The sequence below is a fragment of the Rhipicephalus microplus genome, chromosome X (assembly GCF_043290135.1).
Source record: "Rhipicephalus microplus isolate Deutch F79 chromosome X, USDA_Rmic, whole genome shotgun sequence".
Classification (NCBI taxonomy): Eukaryota; Metazoa; Arthropoda; class Arachnida; order Ixodida; family Ixodidae; genus Rhipicephalus; species Rhipicephalus microplus.
In genome coordinates this window covers 36,026,388-36,042,352 of record NC_134710.1, presented here as the reverse complement: position 1 = coordinate 36,042,352, position 15,965 = coordinate 36,026,388, and the positions used below count along the sequence as shown (strand labels likewise).

Sequence of the window (15,965 nt, the reverse complement as noted above, 5' to 3'; positions counted from 1 at the left end):
ATCCGCCATGTTTTTCCGTAACAATAGAAAAAAAGTATTCATCAAAAAACTATAATCTGCATATGTCAGATACTAGAAACACTGGCGATTGCAACATAGCAAGCAGTTTTTTGATTAATTGCTTGTAAGAGATTTTACAGCTAACTGAACTTGAGCACTTGAAATAGTGCCACTAGTCACCCAGAAATAAAGCAAATTTAAAATTTGCTCGAAAGAAATTTCAAAAATCTGTTTGCTACATTTCAAACACCACCCCATTGGCTTTGTCCTAAAAAAAGAATTATAGCTCTATCTACCCGCAGTGCTGAGATATTGCTTCGGCAAGCTTGCAAGAAGTCAGAAATTCAGCTTTTGAGAAAATGAGCAAAAACACAAAACGTCAAATTTAATGAGAAACACCAGGAAATATTTACATGCTTAGACTAGCAAGTGCCTAGTATCCACCAGGAACATAGTCCTTTTGACCTTTGTCAACTCTGTGGCGCTTTCCCAGGGCCTGCTTCACATTTTCAGCCGACACATGCTTTCGAGCAGATGCGGTCATCCTCCGCTTGTCCTTCTCTGCCAGGCGTTTCGAGTTTTGCCGGCCAGGGGTCAGGCTGAGCTTTTTGAGGATGCCTGTTGCAGCTCTTGTATAGCCAGCATTGAACTTCATGACGGCCTCACCGACAGCAGCCTCAACAGTAAACAGTGAAGCGTGCCGCTCCTTTGGTGCAAGCGCCCAGATCATGGCGTGCAAGCTTTCATTGTTATTCTGCGTCTTGCCACGCTGGCACCGCTCCAGCAGCTTCCTATCCGATAAGCGCTCGTAGACAGGCAGCAACGCTTCACACACATGGGCGGGCAAGCTGTAGCGGTGCTTTGGCGGCGGCTGTCCTTTGGCCTCGGCTGCATTTTGCCGGCACCACGAGTCAGGGCCTGTTGGACAAAGGCTGTGGTTGGGTGCATCATCACGTGAAGTGACATGTAAGTAGGTTGCCATAACAGCCCTGTGCGTTGCATCTACATCCCCCTTGTGGGACTTCAAGGCCCACCCATAATATGATGTCAACTTGTTGACCAAATCTCCAGTGAGTCTGCCCTTGCCCCCAAGGCCATGCCCCTTGTGCTGGGAAAGCAGCTTTCGCAGGTTTGTCCCCATGCGCTTCTGGACGTGGTTGACGCAGTCCTCCTTCAGGATGTCCATGTAGCCGTACACCTTTTCCTCCTGCAAAGTGAGGTAGGCCCGACTGTCTCCGTCTGACAACACGGTTGTGTAGCAGAGGTTGTGTTTGGAGAGAGACCTTCGGAAAAGGATAAGTGCGACCTCAACTTCCATTTCACCAGCTTTCTTGCTGGTGTTTTTTTGACATTGGTGGTTTTCCACCCACGTTTGGTACGAAGGGTCGTTCTCCTTAGGCTTCTGCTCACAGGCTGCACAGAAATTGCTCAAGACAACATAGTCCAATACAAACCCTGTAAAAAGCTCAATCACCGTTCTGACGCCGATGTGGGAAGAATGTCCGCGAGTCATCCAAGACCCATCGTAGGAAACGGCGATGTTGCCAGGTATGTTTGTACCGAGCTCGCGATAGAGCTCTCGAACGGAACTCGCGCACTCGGTCATCAACTCCTCGGAAGCAGAGGCCACTGCAGGCGTCAGTTTTTTTTTCACATAGTTTTGCCACGTCTTCGTGTGCAGACCCCGGTGCGATATATTCATGGCAGAACAAATGTCGTTGAGCGCCGTTTGACGATTGCCAGTGCTTTGCATTGCACGCGCTGCGAGGATGTTGACGCTGAATGGGTTTATGTTTTGGTCCCCGGCCACACGCGGCGAACTCCACGCTGACGAAATGTCACCACAGTTGACGCAAGTAATCAAAAGCTTCACAGCCAGACCGTACTCCCGATCGCATTTGCTGATATTCACATCACCGCCGCAAGTTTTACACTTCACGCACCTCAACAAGTCATTCACACAGTCTAAGCTGATGACGACGAAGCTCACGTTGTCAGCCGAGTCGGCCGCGGCACCGTCACCGGCAGCAGCCAGGCGATCTTGTTTTCGCGTCGTTGCTGAAATTGACGCCAGCTCTTGTAGCTTGGCTTCGGCATTTCTCGCATTTTCGTGCAACTCTGCTGGCTGCAGGATTTTTGTATCAATGCGAACGCGGCCACTTCCACTCGCACTTTCACACGCTGGTGGAGCCGTTAGGCCTACACCAGCCGGCTCGGCGGCGGCGATGCTTGGCGCTGATGACCGGCCGTCCTCGACGCTCGCTGCTGGTGCTGCCCGACGCTTCGTGGTGTTAGCGATGAGGCTTTTTTTTTCTTTTCTTTCCGAATCTGTGCACTGAGTGGAACTTTCCCGCTTGAGACGCCGACCCACACCGCTCCATCGTCGATCGCAGAATTCAGGAATGGCGCCGACGGGGGCCAGCAAAGCGCGCACAACGCAGCCAGAGCAGACGCCACAAGCCGACTTCAGCCAATCATGCTCTGAGAAACGGTCACGTGCACTAAACAACCAATCGTAGCATGCGTTTTTACTCTTTTTTGATGGTTGTTTTCTCCGCAACCAATGAACGCACAGAAGCCACAGTGGCGGGAATTTGAAGGCGAAAAACTGCTCTTTCAAACGATACCAAAATGGCCGCGAGTGCAGCTGTGGACATGGAGTTACGAATTTATAAAAAACTGGTTTTTGGTGTCCGGAGCTGCGCGAATTCTGCCCGCGCACGGGCTAGGAATTTAATATTACAGCTAAAATATTGATCGGAGAGATATGAAAGTCAGTACACCTGTAAAAAAATACCTGTAGTTTCTGAAAATGCTGTTTACAAAAAAATTGCTTTTTTGGCGATTTTTCGGCTCCAAAGACCCGTGTCCCCCCTTAAAACATGTAGTTGACATTATTTTTTTGGCCTGTGTTGACACTAAAACATATTCAATGATGCCATGATTTCATTTCCCTGCCTTGAGGGTCTACTGATTGTAGCCAGCATATTTTTTGTCAGTGTACATGTGTCTACACATTTGTGCCCTTCCAAAATGAAATGCCACATTTGTTTTTGTTTCCTTAGTTTTCTCAAAATACAAATTTCGCACATCAAGTAAGACATTCACTACCATTTATCAGTACCTATCACAGATAGAACAAAACTTATTTTTGCAGCATGACGGTATAGATCACGGAACATACAAGAAATTTTTTTTAATTAATGTGGCTTTAAGTTGTCTTAAATTTGCCTTTTGTGCGACCACAACATGGCTTTGTTTAAAATAATAAAGTTCAATGTACACTAAGTAAGAAATAGTGATACAATCGTAAAAGCACTTCTGTTGTTAATGTTGTGCCTTCTCTTATTGATACATATATCATTTACATATTTCTGCGAGGTAGTTATTAGTCAATTGTTTTAAGAACTAAAGGTATTTGTCTCCCTGGTTATAGTATATTAAAATAATGAACCTACTAAAACATTTCTCCATCTTTAGAATAGAGAGAAGAAACTAAACAAGCATGCCAAGTTTGGTTCAAAAACAACTAAGGACAGCTTTAAAGCCCATGTCCCTCCTTTTTAGAGATGAGTTCTAAAGGGAGACTGTACTAATATACACGTACAAGTTACAAGCCTCTAAAGCATAACAAAAAGCTGTAAGTGCTGTAGCTAAGCCAAACTCCACACTTTGTGAGGGGTTCTGTGAGGCTATTGAAACATCCACAGTGAAGAGAGTTGCACGATACTCGCACAAGCTGGTTGCAACTATTGCTAAGTACTAGTTCTGGTAATTACAAGATAGAGCTTGGTCTAACACAGCAAACATTACAGCGATGAAAGAGAGAAGCAATAAAGACAACTTTAATTTGGAACGAGTTTTGATTTAAGTAACCAGCAGCACAACAGCATTTGCAATGGCTTTACAAATGGCTTATACAAGAGTAAATACACACCACATGTCCAGTGAAGTTGAGTAGTCTGTTGATCCAAGCAACACATCAGGTGGCCGGTACCACAAAGTGACCACTTCATGTGAGTAAGTACGACTAGGCACAGACTTGGCTCTGGCAAGACCTGCATTAAAATGTGCATTCTTCATCACCAAGTTTGAAAGAGCTTAGGAACCGAGGGAACCACATACAGGTGTTACGTGGACCACTATCACTCACGAGCAGGTTCGGTCAAGATCGAATTTCATGAAGAATGGCTGAGAGCCTGCTGCAGTTAGGGAAAAGTTATTCCAATCGGGCTTGATTGCAAATGGATGTGCTCAAGTGACATCCATATAAGGGTATCCAGTATTTTACAATTTACATTTTTCACCAAAGATCACAATGAGCGAATCTAATTTTCAGTCTTATTTTTAGACAACCTGTAGCAAAGTCCAAAGCTGTAAAATTAACATCGTTTACTTACTCTTGTAAGCTAAGTAGTGAATCATTGCCACCTACCAAAATCTGCAAGTTTCAGCTCCCCCTGTTCACTGATGAGAAGGTTCTGAGGTTTCAGATCTCTGAAAATAAGAAAAAAAAGAAAGAGCCGTATAAGCAAAGGTATTACCTTTCTATAGACTATGTTTTCCCAACAGGATGGCAGTAAAAATGTTTTTATCTGAATGACCTGCAAATGACATTGTAAACAGGTGGTTTGGGTTGGCCAAACAGGGGGCATATTGAATTCATGGGTAAAAGCAAGATATTTTGATAGAATAATATCATGTAGGCAATGTTACAAATATGCATTCTTTGAAACTAAATAATCGTAGAAATGAGCATGTTTTTCTTTTGAAACACTTACTACTATAACAATGTGTGCCATGAGCAACAGACAAATGGAAAAAGTGTACTAAAGGTGACAAAATCGGAAAAAAAGACAACCAACAGAACAGCAGCAATTCATTAAAAAAAAAAAGATTTTTCAAAATTTGTTAAGTTTTATGCACAAAAATCCCAATATGATTATGAGGCACACCGTAGTCGAGGGCTCCAGAAATATTGACAATCTAGTGCTCTCGAATGTGTACAAAGATCACACAGTACATGGTCTTCTAACAATTCGCCTCCATCAAAATTGAATCACCACGGCCAGGACCAAACCCGCACACATTGAATAAAGTTCAAATGAAATGCCAAATTACTGGGTGCTTTAAACACCTACTTTCAGGAGCATCAACAGAAATGCTTATGACAATTATGTCTACAATATCATGGGCTGTACTTGTCCAGTAGTGCCTCTTTCAGCTTATACTATCACCAGATGACTCTTGTAAAAGGTTTCCATGATCACTGTGCAATGCAAGCTTAAAAATGCAGTCAAAGTGATTTTTACAACTTTTTTGCCCCGCTGCCCAATATGATCAGAACAATGAGTGTACCAAGTAAGTGAAGCTCCACTACGCAGATAGAACGATACATGTAATCCCAATATTCTAGCCAGGCTTGCCTGTACTTTTTGGTGTAAGTGACAAATCAACAAATTTGTATATGCATGTTGCAGTAGCATGCATCTTATGAAAGGTGAAGCACCTCTACAAAAAACACTGCACAAGGAAAACAATTTTATACATAAAATAGCAATAAAATCAATGTCGCACAACTTTCTCAGCTATAATGAGTCATAACGACACATGTCACATGTGCCCATGACAATATTGCTTACTGGTCGAGTTATTTCGTCGTACTTGGGGTGGAAGGTACTAGTGAATCAACATGATCTCTGACAACACAGCACCTGTCCTATCCTGTTCTTTAGGATTTTTCAGTTTCATTTGCTAGTGTCAATTGGTGCTACTTATTTGCTAGTACACATGTACACAAGTTGTTTCACATTGAGACAAGCCTTATGGCCAACCACTGCTAGGTGATTCCACATAAAATCGAACAAAGCATGGCTGGTCGACCTATTAAATTTTGAAATTTCATATCTTGCTCTTTGATAAGTGGAAAGAAGAGATCTGCAATTGGTCTTGCTGTAGAAAATCTTTTCGAAGCACAGTAAATCAATGATGATGAAGAGGTGGAGTACCAAGCTTACGTGCTCTACTGTTTTTTTAATTTGGTGGTGAATTACATATAATATATTTAAGCTATGTATCTCAAATTTGTTTAGTTAAATATAGGCATACTTGCACTTACGGTCAATTACATTTCGATTCTCTGAATAGTTTAGATTTTTTAATAAAAACTCTCAAATTTGACCTAAAACATTTTTTTGCCTAGTTTGTAGGCCTTTATTTCAAAAAAAAAAAAAAGATCCAAGACTGAGCAGCAAAATTTCTGCATTACTTTCCCAGCATGCTAATTTATAAAACTGCCAAAGCTTATATTAATAACACTTTTCAATAAATAAGATATAATTGTACTAACTTTAAGAAAAGAGCATGCAAGAAAAACTTCTGATGATGATTAAAAAAACTTTTGTTATTTTTCTACTTTCCCCATTTATTCTCCTGCACATCAACTTTCACAATCAATAAAAAAACGTGTTGCGTAATATGGTTTCACTAGCAGTTACGGCCCGTCGAAAAATGCCCTTGAGCTAGGATAGGCAATCTTTGATCAGATTTCCTGCCCACTTATAGAATGCAGGCCTATACTTCAGTTTTTTAAAAGGCAAGCAGCACTGAAATAGCTGTAGACTGCACTGAGGATGCCAATTTTAAAATGATTTGGTCATAGGAGTGGCCATGAGTGTGGGATTACCAAGCAAGAAAGCGCGCACTGTCCATGCTCCGGTGTGAAGAGGGCCTGTCGAATAAGATCTTTGCACAAAACTGAGCACAACATGTGGGTCTGAAGATTGTATGAAATTTGTGATCGCATAAAGCTTTTCAATTTGGCATGACATTGTATTGAGTAATTATGTCTTGCTACTGCAAATTAGCAGTGATAAACATGGTAGTAAATGATTAGAAAAGTGCTGTACACATTGAGGCACTGTGGCATCAAGCTGTGATGTATAAGTAGGTAACTCTGCGAAAATTTCGTGTCTTTGAAATGAGATTTTTGTGCTTAGAGTGGTAGTCTGCACAATAATTTTGCTAGGAGCTATACTTTGGTGCCATGAAACACACAGCAGCAGAGCAAAGCGCGAGCGCTATCGGACTCAAATGAAGTGTGAGCAGCGAACTATGCGCACGGCCAAAAGAAGTCATCCACTGCCGCCATATGAGATGGGCGGGTGCACCCGGTTGTCTATAGTTTGGCATTTGTTCCCTTTTGATTTGGCTCCAACTGGAGCCCCCACATTTATTGTTTTCACTCAGATCAATTTGCGCAGTGCTGTTTCGCCAGCTAAAGTGGCTGTCATTCGTGTGCAGCAAGCGAGCGTTTGCAGCTTCCTGATAAGAGTTTTCAGGTGCTCCCGACCGAGGGAACGCAGCCAAACTTCAACTTCCATGTCGATGCCTCGAAGTGTTTCTTGTGTGGGCACTGAATGCGGTCGAGCAACTTGAGCTACAGACAGCGAATCTGTGACTTTGGCCGACTGCCTCTGCTTATGCACCAAGTACGTGCGTTGAAATCCTGCCGTGCCAAAGTTAGATTAGTCACCTCAAGATGCTTTTGTTTAAATAATATACAAGTACGTATTGTAGACGGCCTTTTGTTCGTGTTTACTTGGGACAAACAAAAAGTGCAAGCAATGTCTGCTACGTTTGCAATTTTAATAGCGTGTGGCTGCTATGCGAGCAAAGGACGGATAAAATAGCTATGCTCCAATGACCATGCGTGAAAGTTACCTCCGCCGTATCGCAACCTATCCGTCTGAAGACACGAAAAGGAGCCCTCTTTGCCCCAGAACACGCCAGAGTCTGCGTGCTTGCTTGCTCGTTAATCCTGCACTCATGGCCGCTCCTGTTACCAAACTATTTCCAAATTGGTGCCTTTAGTGCAGTTGACAGCTATTTCAGTGCTGCTTGCCTTTTAAGGAGCTGAAGTATAGGCTTGAATTCCATACTTAGCAGAAGTTCGATCTACCATTGCCTATCGTTGCGCAAGGGCACTTTTCGATGGGCCGTAACTGCAAATTGAGTGATTGATATGAGGGGTTTAACGTCCCAAAACATGATTATGCGAGACGCCGTAGTGGAGGGCTCCACAAATTTCGAACTCCACAGACAATCTAAAAATTACACCCTGGAATTAGTCATGTTGGAGCGAGCGTGCATCTTCCGCGGTGGCGACACCGCCGACAAAAAGCGAAGCAGTGGCGGCATGCCCAACGCGCTCGTGGCCCCGCCGATTCCCAGGCTACGGTGCGAGGTGGGTCTGCGTCCCACGAGCTGGTGTTGCCGCCGCGAGCGAATGTGTGAATGTGCCCTTCCCCTTCCTCCAAAACAAAAACAAACAAACAAAAAAGAGTGTTTGCAATGCTATGGTTTCAGCTAGCGCTATGTCTGTGGGGCCACGATGCATACGGTGGATGCTTTATCGAATAGTTTTCCGCAATATCCGTGTCGTTTGCTCTTCGTTTTCGACACCGTGCGCGCATGCATGGTTTCACTGCGCGTGCACGGTGTGGCCCTTGACGATGTTCAGCTTTGCTTCTTTCTTTTTTCTTTTTTTTTTATGCAGACACTCGCGTCATTAATACCGAGGGGATGGCACATTAAGTGCTGATGGAAACTCTCCGAGATCACAGTGACGACGAATCTTCGGGGGTCATGCTTCCATCTTGCCCCGTGCCGCGAGTTCGCAGGACCGTAGCCTTCGCGATTAGATTAGCTCTGGCAACAACACGACAGTGCATTGAATGCTATGCAATGAGCATGATAGCAACAAATTGTAATGTTATACAAAGTAAGGCTGGCAGCCAGCTCTTGGATCCGATATCGCGGAACTCCTACCAAACGGTGTAAGTAAATACGGCTGTTCCAGGGAGAAGTGCTCTTTTCACACAGTTTCTCGTTGAAAGCACACTGATGCTTGCAGAGATGGCACGTGCGCCAGTGATTGCGACCTTAAAATTGAAGTTCACCGTTGCTACTTGAGTGACCCCCCCCCCATTATTTCATGCTCGTTTAAGATGGGTAGTTTCTTTTCTGTTTGAGCATTCGACAGCAGTTCTAACATCATGCGGGAGGGATGTTATCGTACGTGCCTTCCAGGTGATAGAGAAAGGCCGGCTCATTTGATCTCTGCTTCAACAGCCCACGCACGCTTTTACCGGCTCCTAAGGTTACGATGAGCAGGGGGCATATTATCAATTTGGAGATCTGCTCTCTTAGCTCTGTCAATTCGGACTTGTTACGGAACATGGGCGTGACGGTAAAAACCGGCTGAGTGTGTCCATACAATTTCTATCGCAATAATAACGCATTTGTTACGGGAAAATAAGTGTTTTGGGTTAGCTCTGCCTTCAGTTCCCCTTTTGTTTAATTTATGCATTTATTTTTCAATTTTTTGTACCGAACCTACACATAACGAAATTTTCTTCATAACGAATTTTCCCGGGAATTTTTCAATTTTGTTATATCCAGGCTTAACTGTATATCTTTTTATTGAAAAGTGTTATTAATATAAGCTTTGGCAGTTTTATAAATAAGCATGCTCAGAAAGTGATGCGGAATTTTCAGTGGTCTGTCACAGACCCTTTTTGAAATAAAGGCCTGTAAACTCTGCAGAAAAAAGTTTATTTTGGTAAAATTTGAGAATTTTTCTTAAAAAATCTACACTACAAAGAGAATCGCGATATAATCGATCGTAAGCGCAAGTACGTCTACATTCAGCTAAACAAATGTGAAGTATGTAGCTTTAACATATGTTGTGTAATTCATCGTCAAATTAAAAACAAAAACGAAACATAAAAAAACCACAGCAGGTAAGCATGGCACTCCACTTCTTCGTCATTATTCATTTACTGTGCTTCGAAAAAATTTTTTACAGCAAACCAATTGCGGATCTTTTTTCTCTACTGATAAAGCAACAATATATAAAATTTTGAAAGAAATTTAAGAGGTCAACCAGCCATGCTTTGTTCAATTTTACGTGGAATGACCCTGTTTTGATTTACCCCACAAAAAAAAAAAAGGCTATGACTAAATCTAAACAAGTAGAAAGGTCTTGTACCTGTGAAGAATGACTCGTTCATGACAGTATGACAAACCACGTAAAAGCTGGAATAGAAAAAGCTGAAAGAAATTGTAATGAGCCATGAGAAACAGCTAGGAGCACACGCACGATGATACACTTTTGTTAAGGTTCTTAACAGCTTTCAGGAACAATGAAAATAAAATAACATTCAGGCATGTTACAGTTTTTAGTAAGTGGAATTTTAGCAGAAGTGGAAACTCCTGCTAATTGTGTAGTACTCAGATGCTATTCTGAAAAGCTGTTTAGCTTTGTGGGCAAACTGCACCATCACATAGTGTTTTCAAGCTGTGAGGCCTGCAACAAGTCTACAGCGAATCTGAATCATGCAGGGGAGAAATGTTGATGTCTCTACTTCAATTACTTCACCCCTACTCTCTTACATGCATGCATGCGTGTGTTGACACAAGTATTTATTTACTACCTTCAATAAACTCTTCAATTATTCTTTCAATTAACTCATAGATATCAATAGAAACATTGTAGTGAAAGTTAAAAATATGACCTAAAACATCAGCAACCTAGACCTGTGGTCATGTGGTTTGGCTCCTATAGGTAACAAGTTGTTATTTATCCCCATTCATTTCCTTTTGCCTTATTTTCTACAACTATAGAAAGATATTACCCTTGTGCTATCTTTGGCTTCATTATACGTTTACTTCATATGGTCAACACTAAGAAAAATGAGACATTGTTTTCACCTGTAAGTTCAAGAGTTTGCAAGGCATATGCCCTTCAAACTACTGTAAGATACCGAGCAAATGCCACTTTCCCCTATTCGGAAGATTTAATATAAGCTCCAAGAAAGCGTGCCCCCTTCGTCTTCCCACCCCATCATATTTTTTTCAACCTGTTTTATGCTACAGAATCCTGCACCAATGATTCCCTTAAGAACCCAAGTTCTGAGAGTCTTTGAGTATTAGAACAATTTTTTAGTACATTTACAATGTGACACCTTGGGGATGAATTTCGAGTTGTTAGAAATTGTCGGAAATCGCCGCATCATTTGTTGCTTTGCGTTTGCGGTGAGAGGTCAGCTATGCCTGTGCAGTCCTACACAACGGCGAAGAAAATCGAGGTTATTCGATGGCATCGAGAAAACGGAAAGAACGTGCACCAGACGCCTCAACACTTCAAGCTCGTCCGAGTGGGGATACAGGAATGGAAGAAGAATTTCGATACTTTGCTGCAACTAAAGTACGAGACAGCAAAACTTCGACTGAAGCTCAGTAACACCACACGAGTGTTCCGCGAACACGTCGACGATGCGCTCTTCAAGTACCCTGAGCGGGAAAGTGCAGGACGTGCCATTAGCAACCGAATTTTTTCCGAAGAGGCTGTCAAAATTGCCAACAGCATGCAGTTGGGAAACTTCGTAGCCTCCAGCCATTACATAAATTGCTGGAAATCGAGGTTATGCATTGCAATGCGCTGCGCTACGATTGAGAGCCAGAAGACACTCTAGGAACTTTCGGAGGCAGAAAGTGCATTTCGATCTTGCGTGAACTTGCTACGACGGCACAACAACTACATCTTATATAACATGGCTGACATGGATCAGACGATGGTGCGAATAGACAATCCCACCAACAGGAAGAATAGTGTGGTCGGCGAAAGCACCATACGGATTGCGAACACTTGGTGTGCACGGTGAGGCTTTACGCTTTGCCTAGCTGCTTGCGCCACCAGCCACAAGCACCTGGCCTTCATTATCTTCAAGGAGCAAAGCGGAAAAATTCCAGCCAGGGCCTTTGCCAGCCTTTGCTTACTACGTGAAAATAATTTTAATTCTTTGATAGGGACGAGAGGTCACATTGTCACCGAGTCCCTCATCCCCGAGTTTGTTTTATTGCAATGCTGACTTTTTATTGTGACAGCAGTTATATGGACATTTTATTTAATACATATACTCACCGTATATGTATACGTGTCAGTATATATGTAAACACAAGAAAGAAAAATAATTAAAAAAAAGACTCCAGTGCGCTGAAACAAACTTGGGACCTCTGAATCGTGAGTGCAAGGCGTTAACCACTGAGCCGCGAAGGAGCACCTCCTTCAATGTTCAAATGGCAAGCTATCTATATCTACCACTTACTACTGTTCTCGAGCATATTGGGGGGAACTATCATGTTTTCAGCATTACCAGCAAGATGGAGCAATGAGCGCGTGTCACCACAGTGTCAAAACGGGGCACACACTCTCATCTCTCAAGCATACTTTGCGTCGCAGAGAGGAGGGGGGTGACACTCACTTGCGCGCCCTTATCTCGCGATGGGGAGGATCGTACGTCTTGGCTGGTCTTGGGCTTTCATTGAAACGATTCTGTTGTAGTTACTGGGCGCACAAAGGTCATTGCAATCGTTGCACAGTTTTCGTTTGCGAAAAAGGCGCGCTTTTCAGACACAGCAAAGTAACAACTGAGACGCTTACTCGTGTTCATCTGTACCTGTGAGTACATTTCGTACGTCATTTGTACGTGAGAAATACGAGGCACATTTTGATCTGCTTGCCATTCTGCACGTGACCTTCCAATTTGTTGCTATTGCGTTCGTTGCTTCATCTTAGTGGCAAAGCTGTGACTTTTTTTCCCCATTTGTAGCAAATATTCATCTCACCGTCACGAAAAATGGCTGGATGACATCAAGAAAATGCAAAAATGGCTGTCGAGAGTCTGGCGCCCAAACGTCGACGATGTGCGACTCTTGCTAGTGTTGGACCAGGCGCTCATGCACAAGACACAAGCTGCCACAAATGTCTTCTATTAGTACGACACCGGCATGCTTTACGTGCCTGCGGAGGGCACGAGCATCCTGCAGCCTGCCGACGTGTATTGGAATAAGCCGTTCAAGTCCACCTTGCAGCGTTTGTGGGAGCAGTATATGCATGAGGAAGCACGAACACTGAAAGGAAACTCGAAGAAGCCATTGCGGCAACATGTTGCTCGATTTAGTTGCCAAGGCATGGGCTGCTGTATAAGAGGAGACAGTGGCACGGTCCTTCAAAGGATGCAACGTCAGTAATGCGCTCGATGGCTCGGGAGACAGCGACCTGCACAGTGGACTGGTTGATGTTGGAGCTGTAATGCCAGAATACCGCGGCGGACTTCAAGCGGAATGCTGCGACCGGTTTTTTTGCAACTGACATCGAAAGAGTCTTTTGACGGATTTGAAAGCATTAAAAGCTACAACAAATCCTGGGTCTAAATAAATTTCCGCGTAATAAAAGTTTAATCCATGTGGAGTTTTCTTTTTGGTGCGAAAATTTTGCTGCCACCTTCAATTTTGGTGCCGTTCCAAGATAGCGCCCCCCTTCTTGCGGCAATTTCGACGTCATTAGAGGGGGAGGGCGCTTGCTTGGAATTTTATGGTAGGTTGTATTGAGACAGCTTGGAGACAATAAACTTGGAGATAACTTGGAGATAGCTCGGAGACAAAAATGTAATAAAAGATGGGTTTATGAAAATATAGTTGGTTTAACCACATTTTCTTTTTATAAAACCATCTCAGAAGCATGACTATGGCAAAATACAGTCAAATTTATTAGAAAATTAAGGGCCATCTGTTATAATATAGGCCAACAAATAAACGAGTACCACCTTGACATTCTTGGGGTTGAGGCCACCGGGGTGCTTCTCAAGGTACTGGCTAAGGTCTGTGTGCTAAAGGAAAAAAAAAAAAAAAGCTTAGGTTAGCTATGCTGAAAAAACAAAAAACAAATAATCAGTAAAGCTGTCACACTTACCACATATTCAAATACAAATGTCAGTGTGTCTTTAGTGTGGATGATGTCATGAAGGGTCACTATATTTGCATGCTTGAGACCCCGCAGCAATGATGCTGTAAAAAATTCAATTATCGTAAGAAAAGAAGTAAATACACAATTCAACTTTCATAGTCCCACTGATCATTGATCGGGCATGGGGAAGCGCCAGGAATGGACAAGGTGCTGGTAAAAACAAAGAGAGGCTCACCTTCTCTGATTGCTGTGAATGGTGTGCCTTCTTCAGGCTGCAGCCGGATTTCCTTGAGAGCAACTACTTTGCTCATGAGACTGCAAGCAAAAACAAATTTTCAACATCCATGGAAGAATAATGGCAATGATAACTGCCTTTAAACTATATTTAACTAGGACAAGATCAAATCACCACTGTGGCAAAATAATAAGAAAGGTTTATAGTGTGTACAATACCCCGGTATATGCAAAGGTAATAAAAAATACCGGATTATCAGATGATAGTGTCACCATCTTTTGTCGCATCGTGCAACCACAGTCAGGTACACATTTCTTATGATGTAGTGTTTATGAGGGAAATTTGAAAATATTTAGCTGCAAGGCATTTACACAAGTAAAATGCACGATGTTTCCACAATAACAATTTTGTGCTTGCCTACTTCCCCTTGACCCCATGAGAAAGCGCTACATATCAAGCCTGTCAGGGGGGCTTAGGCCTTTCAGATTAACGGCATTGGCATCCTAGGTCACTCTAGCTTCAGTAAGCCGGCTGAAATAAGGCGATAACAATTCACACTCAAGCTTTTTTTTCAACTTAGCCGCTGGTGTTTACGCAAAACAGATATTGTGCATAGCCACAAATGAAGGTGGTTTGCAATAACCATATAGTCTATCTGGCTAGTAATTTATGTTCCGCAAAAAAGTTCATCTGCAGTCGAAACCCGCAATAACGAAATCGCCGGGAAACAAAAAAATTTCGTTTTCGCGAGAATTTTGTTGCCGCAAGTATGAGAAATAAAAACAGTGATACGGCCAGCAGAACAAAAATTTATTGCCAGAAGTCGGTCAACTTACTCAGGCGATCCTTGCCATGCGACAACTTCAAAGCTCTCCCTTCGCACTGGAAAAGGTGGTCCATTGCTACGTCGTCGTCATCTGCGCCGAAGAAAGAGCGAAGGGTGTCCAGCGCATCCATAACAACCCGCGGGTTGGGTTTCTCCGCGTGCGTCTCTTCTTGGTTAGAGGCACTGCACTGATGGATAGAGGCACTGCTCTGCCACCACTCTCGCCGTCAAGTGCGCCTTCGTCCAAATCTTCGTCTGGTGAGGCCGAAGCGCAATCCGTGCGTGATGCTTGCACGGTGGTGGTGAAGCCCGCGTGCTTCAAGCAGTTCTCAATCAGCAACGGGGATGTTGCAACCCATGCGGCAGCCACCATCTCGAAAGCCATGCACAAGTTGACGTCGTTGGGACGCTTGTGTTGGGACGCGGAGGTTGAGTAGCAGACGCTGGATCAAACTCTCCCTGAAGGTGCACTTGACGCTCCGAAGTACGCCTTGGTCGAGCGGCTGCAGAACGGAAGCGCAGTTCGGTGGGGAAAAAGCCAAGCGCACGTTTGTGAGCTCCGTCTCGTCAATGTGGTGGGCGCTACAATTGTATAAAAAAAGGGGCACCGACCTGCCTGCCTTGTGCATGTCGGCGTTGAATGCCTTGACCCAGCTGGAAAAAAGAGCTCGAGACATCCACGCCTTCTTGTTTGCGGTGTACTGAACGGGCAGCAAGCGGCGGTTTCCTTAGAAACAGCGGGGCTTCTCACTCGGGCCGATGACTAGGAGTGGTCGCTTGTCTGTGCCGTCCATATTACAGCACAACAAAATAGTAACGCGTTGCTTGCTGTGCTTGCCCCCGTGACACTTCTGGCCTTTCAAGTCCAGGGTCTTTGACAGGAGCATCTGAAAGAACAGCTCCGTCTCGTCCGCGCTGTATACGTCGCAGGGCTCGTACTGGTCCAGTACTTCTTTGTTCTAAGATGTTTTACAGTACGTGTGTAAGGCTACAGAAGTGACGAAATGACGGAAGCAATGCAGGATGGGATTGTGTCGCCACCTAACGGTGTCGCTGCAAGGCTGCTTAACATGATGATGATATTGTTGCTGTTC

At 43.7% G+C, this 15,965-nt stretch overlaps 1 protein-coding gene across 3 annotated transcripts in view; it reads right to left on the bottom strand.

Moving 5' to 3' along the window:
• The window catches only part of LOC119176610 (cyclin-dependent kinase 14), a 153,372-nt gene that overhangs the window by 27,855 nt on the left and 109,552 nt on the right, over nucleotides 1-15,965 (bottom strand). For all 3 annotated transcript variants that reach the window (XM_075876211.1, XM_075876212.1, XM_075876213.1), the window contains 6 exons: nucleotides 14,046-14,125; nucleotides 13,817-13,911; nucleotides 13,671-13,733; nucleotides 10,052-10,113; nucleotides 4,436-4,497; nucleotides 3,938-4,058 (listed from right to left, as the gene is read on the bottom strand). In XM_075876211.1, coding sequence (XP_075732326.1) covers nucleotides 3,938-4,058; nucleotides 4,436-4,497; nucleotides 10,052-10,113; nucleotides 13,671-13,733; nucleotides 13,817-13,911; nucleotides 14,046-14,125 — 483 coding nt within the window. The remainder of the gene's footprint in view (nucleotides 1-3,937; nucleotides 4,059-4,435; nucleotides 4,498-10,051; nucleotides 10,114-13,670; nucleotides 13,734-13,816; nucleotides 13,912-14,045; nucleotides 14,126-15,965) is intronic.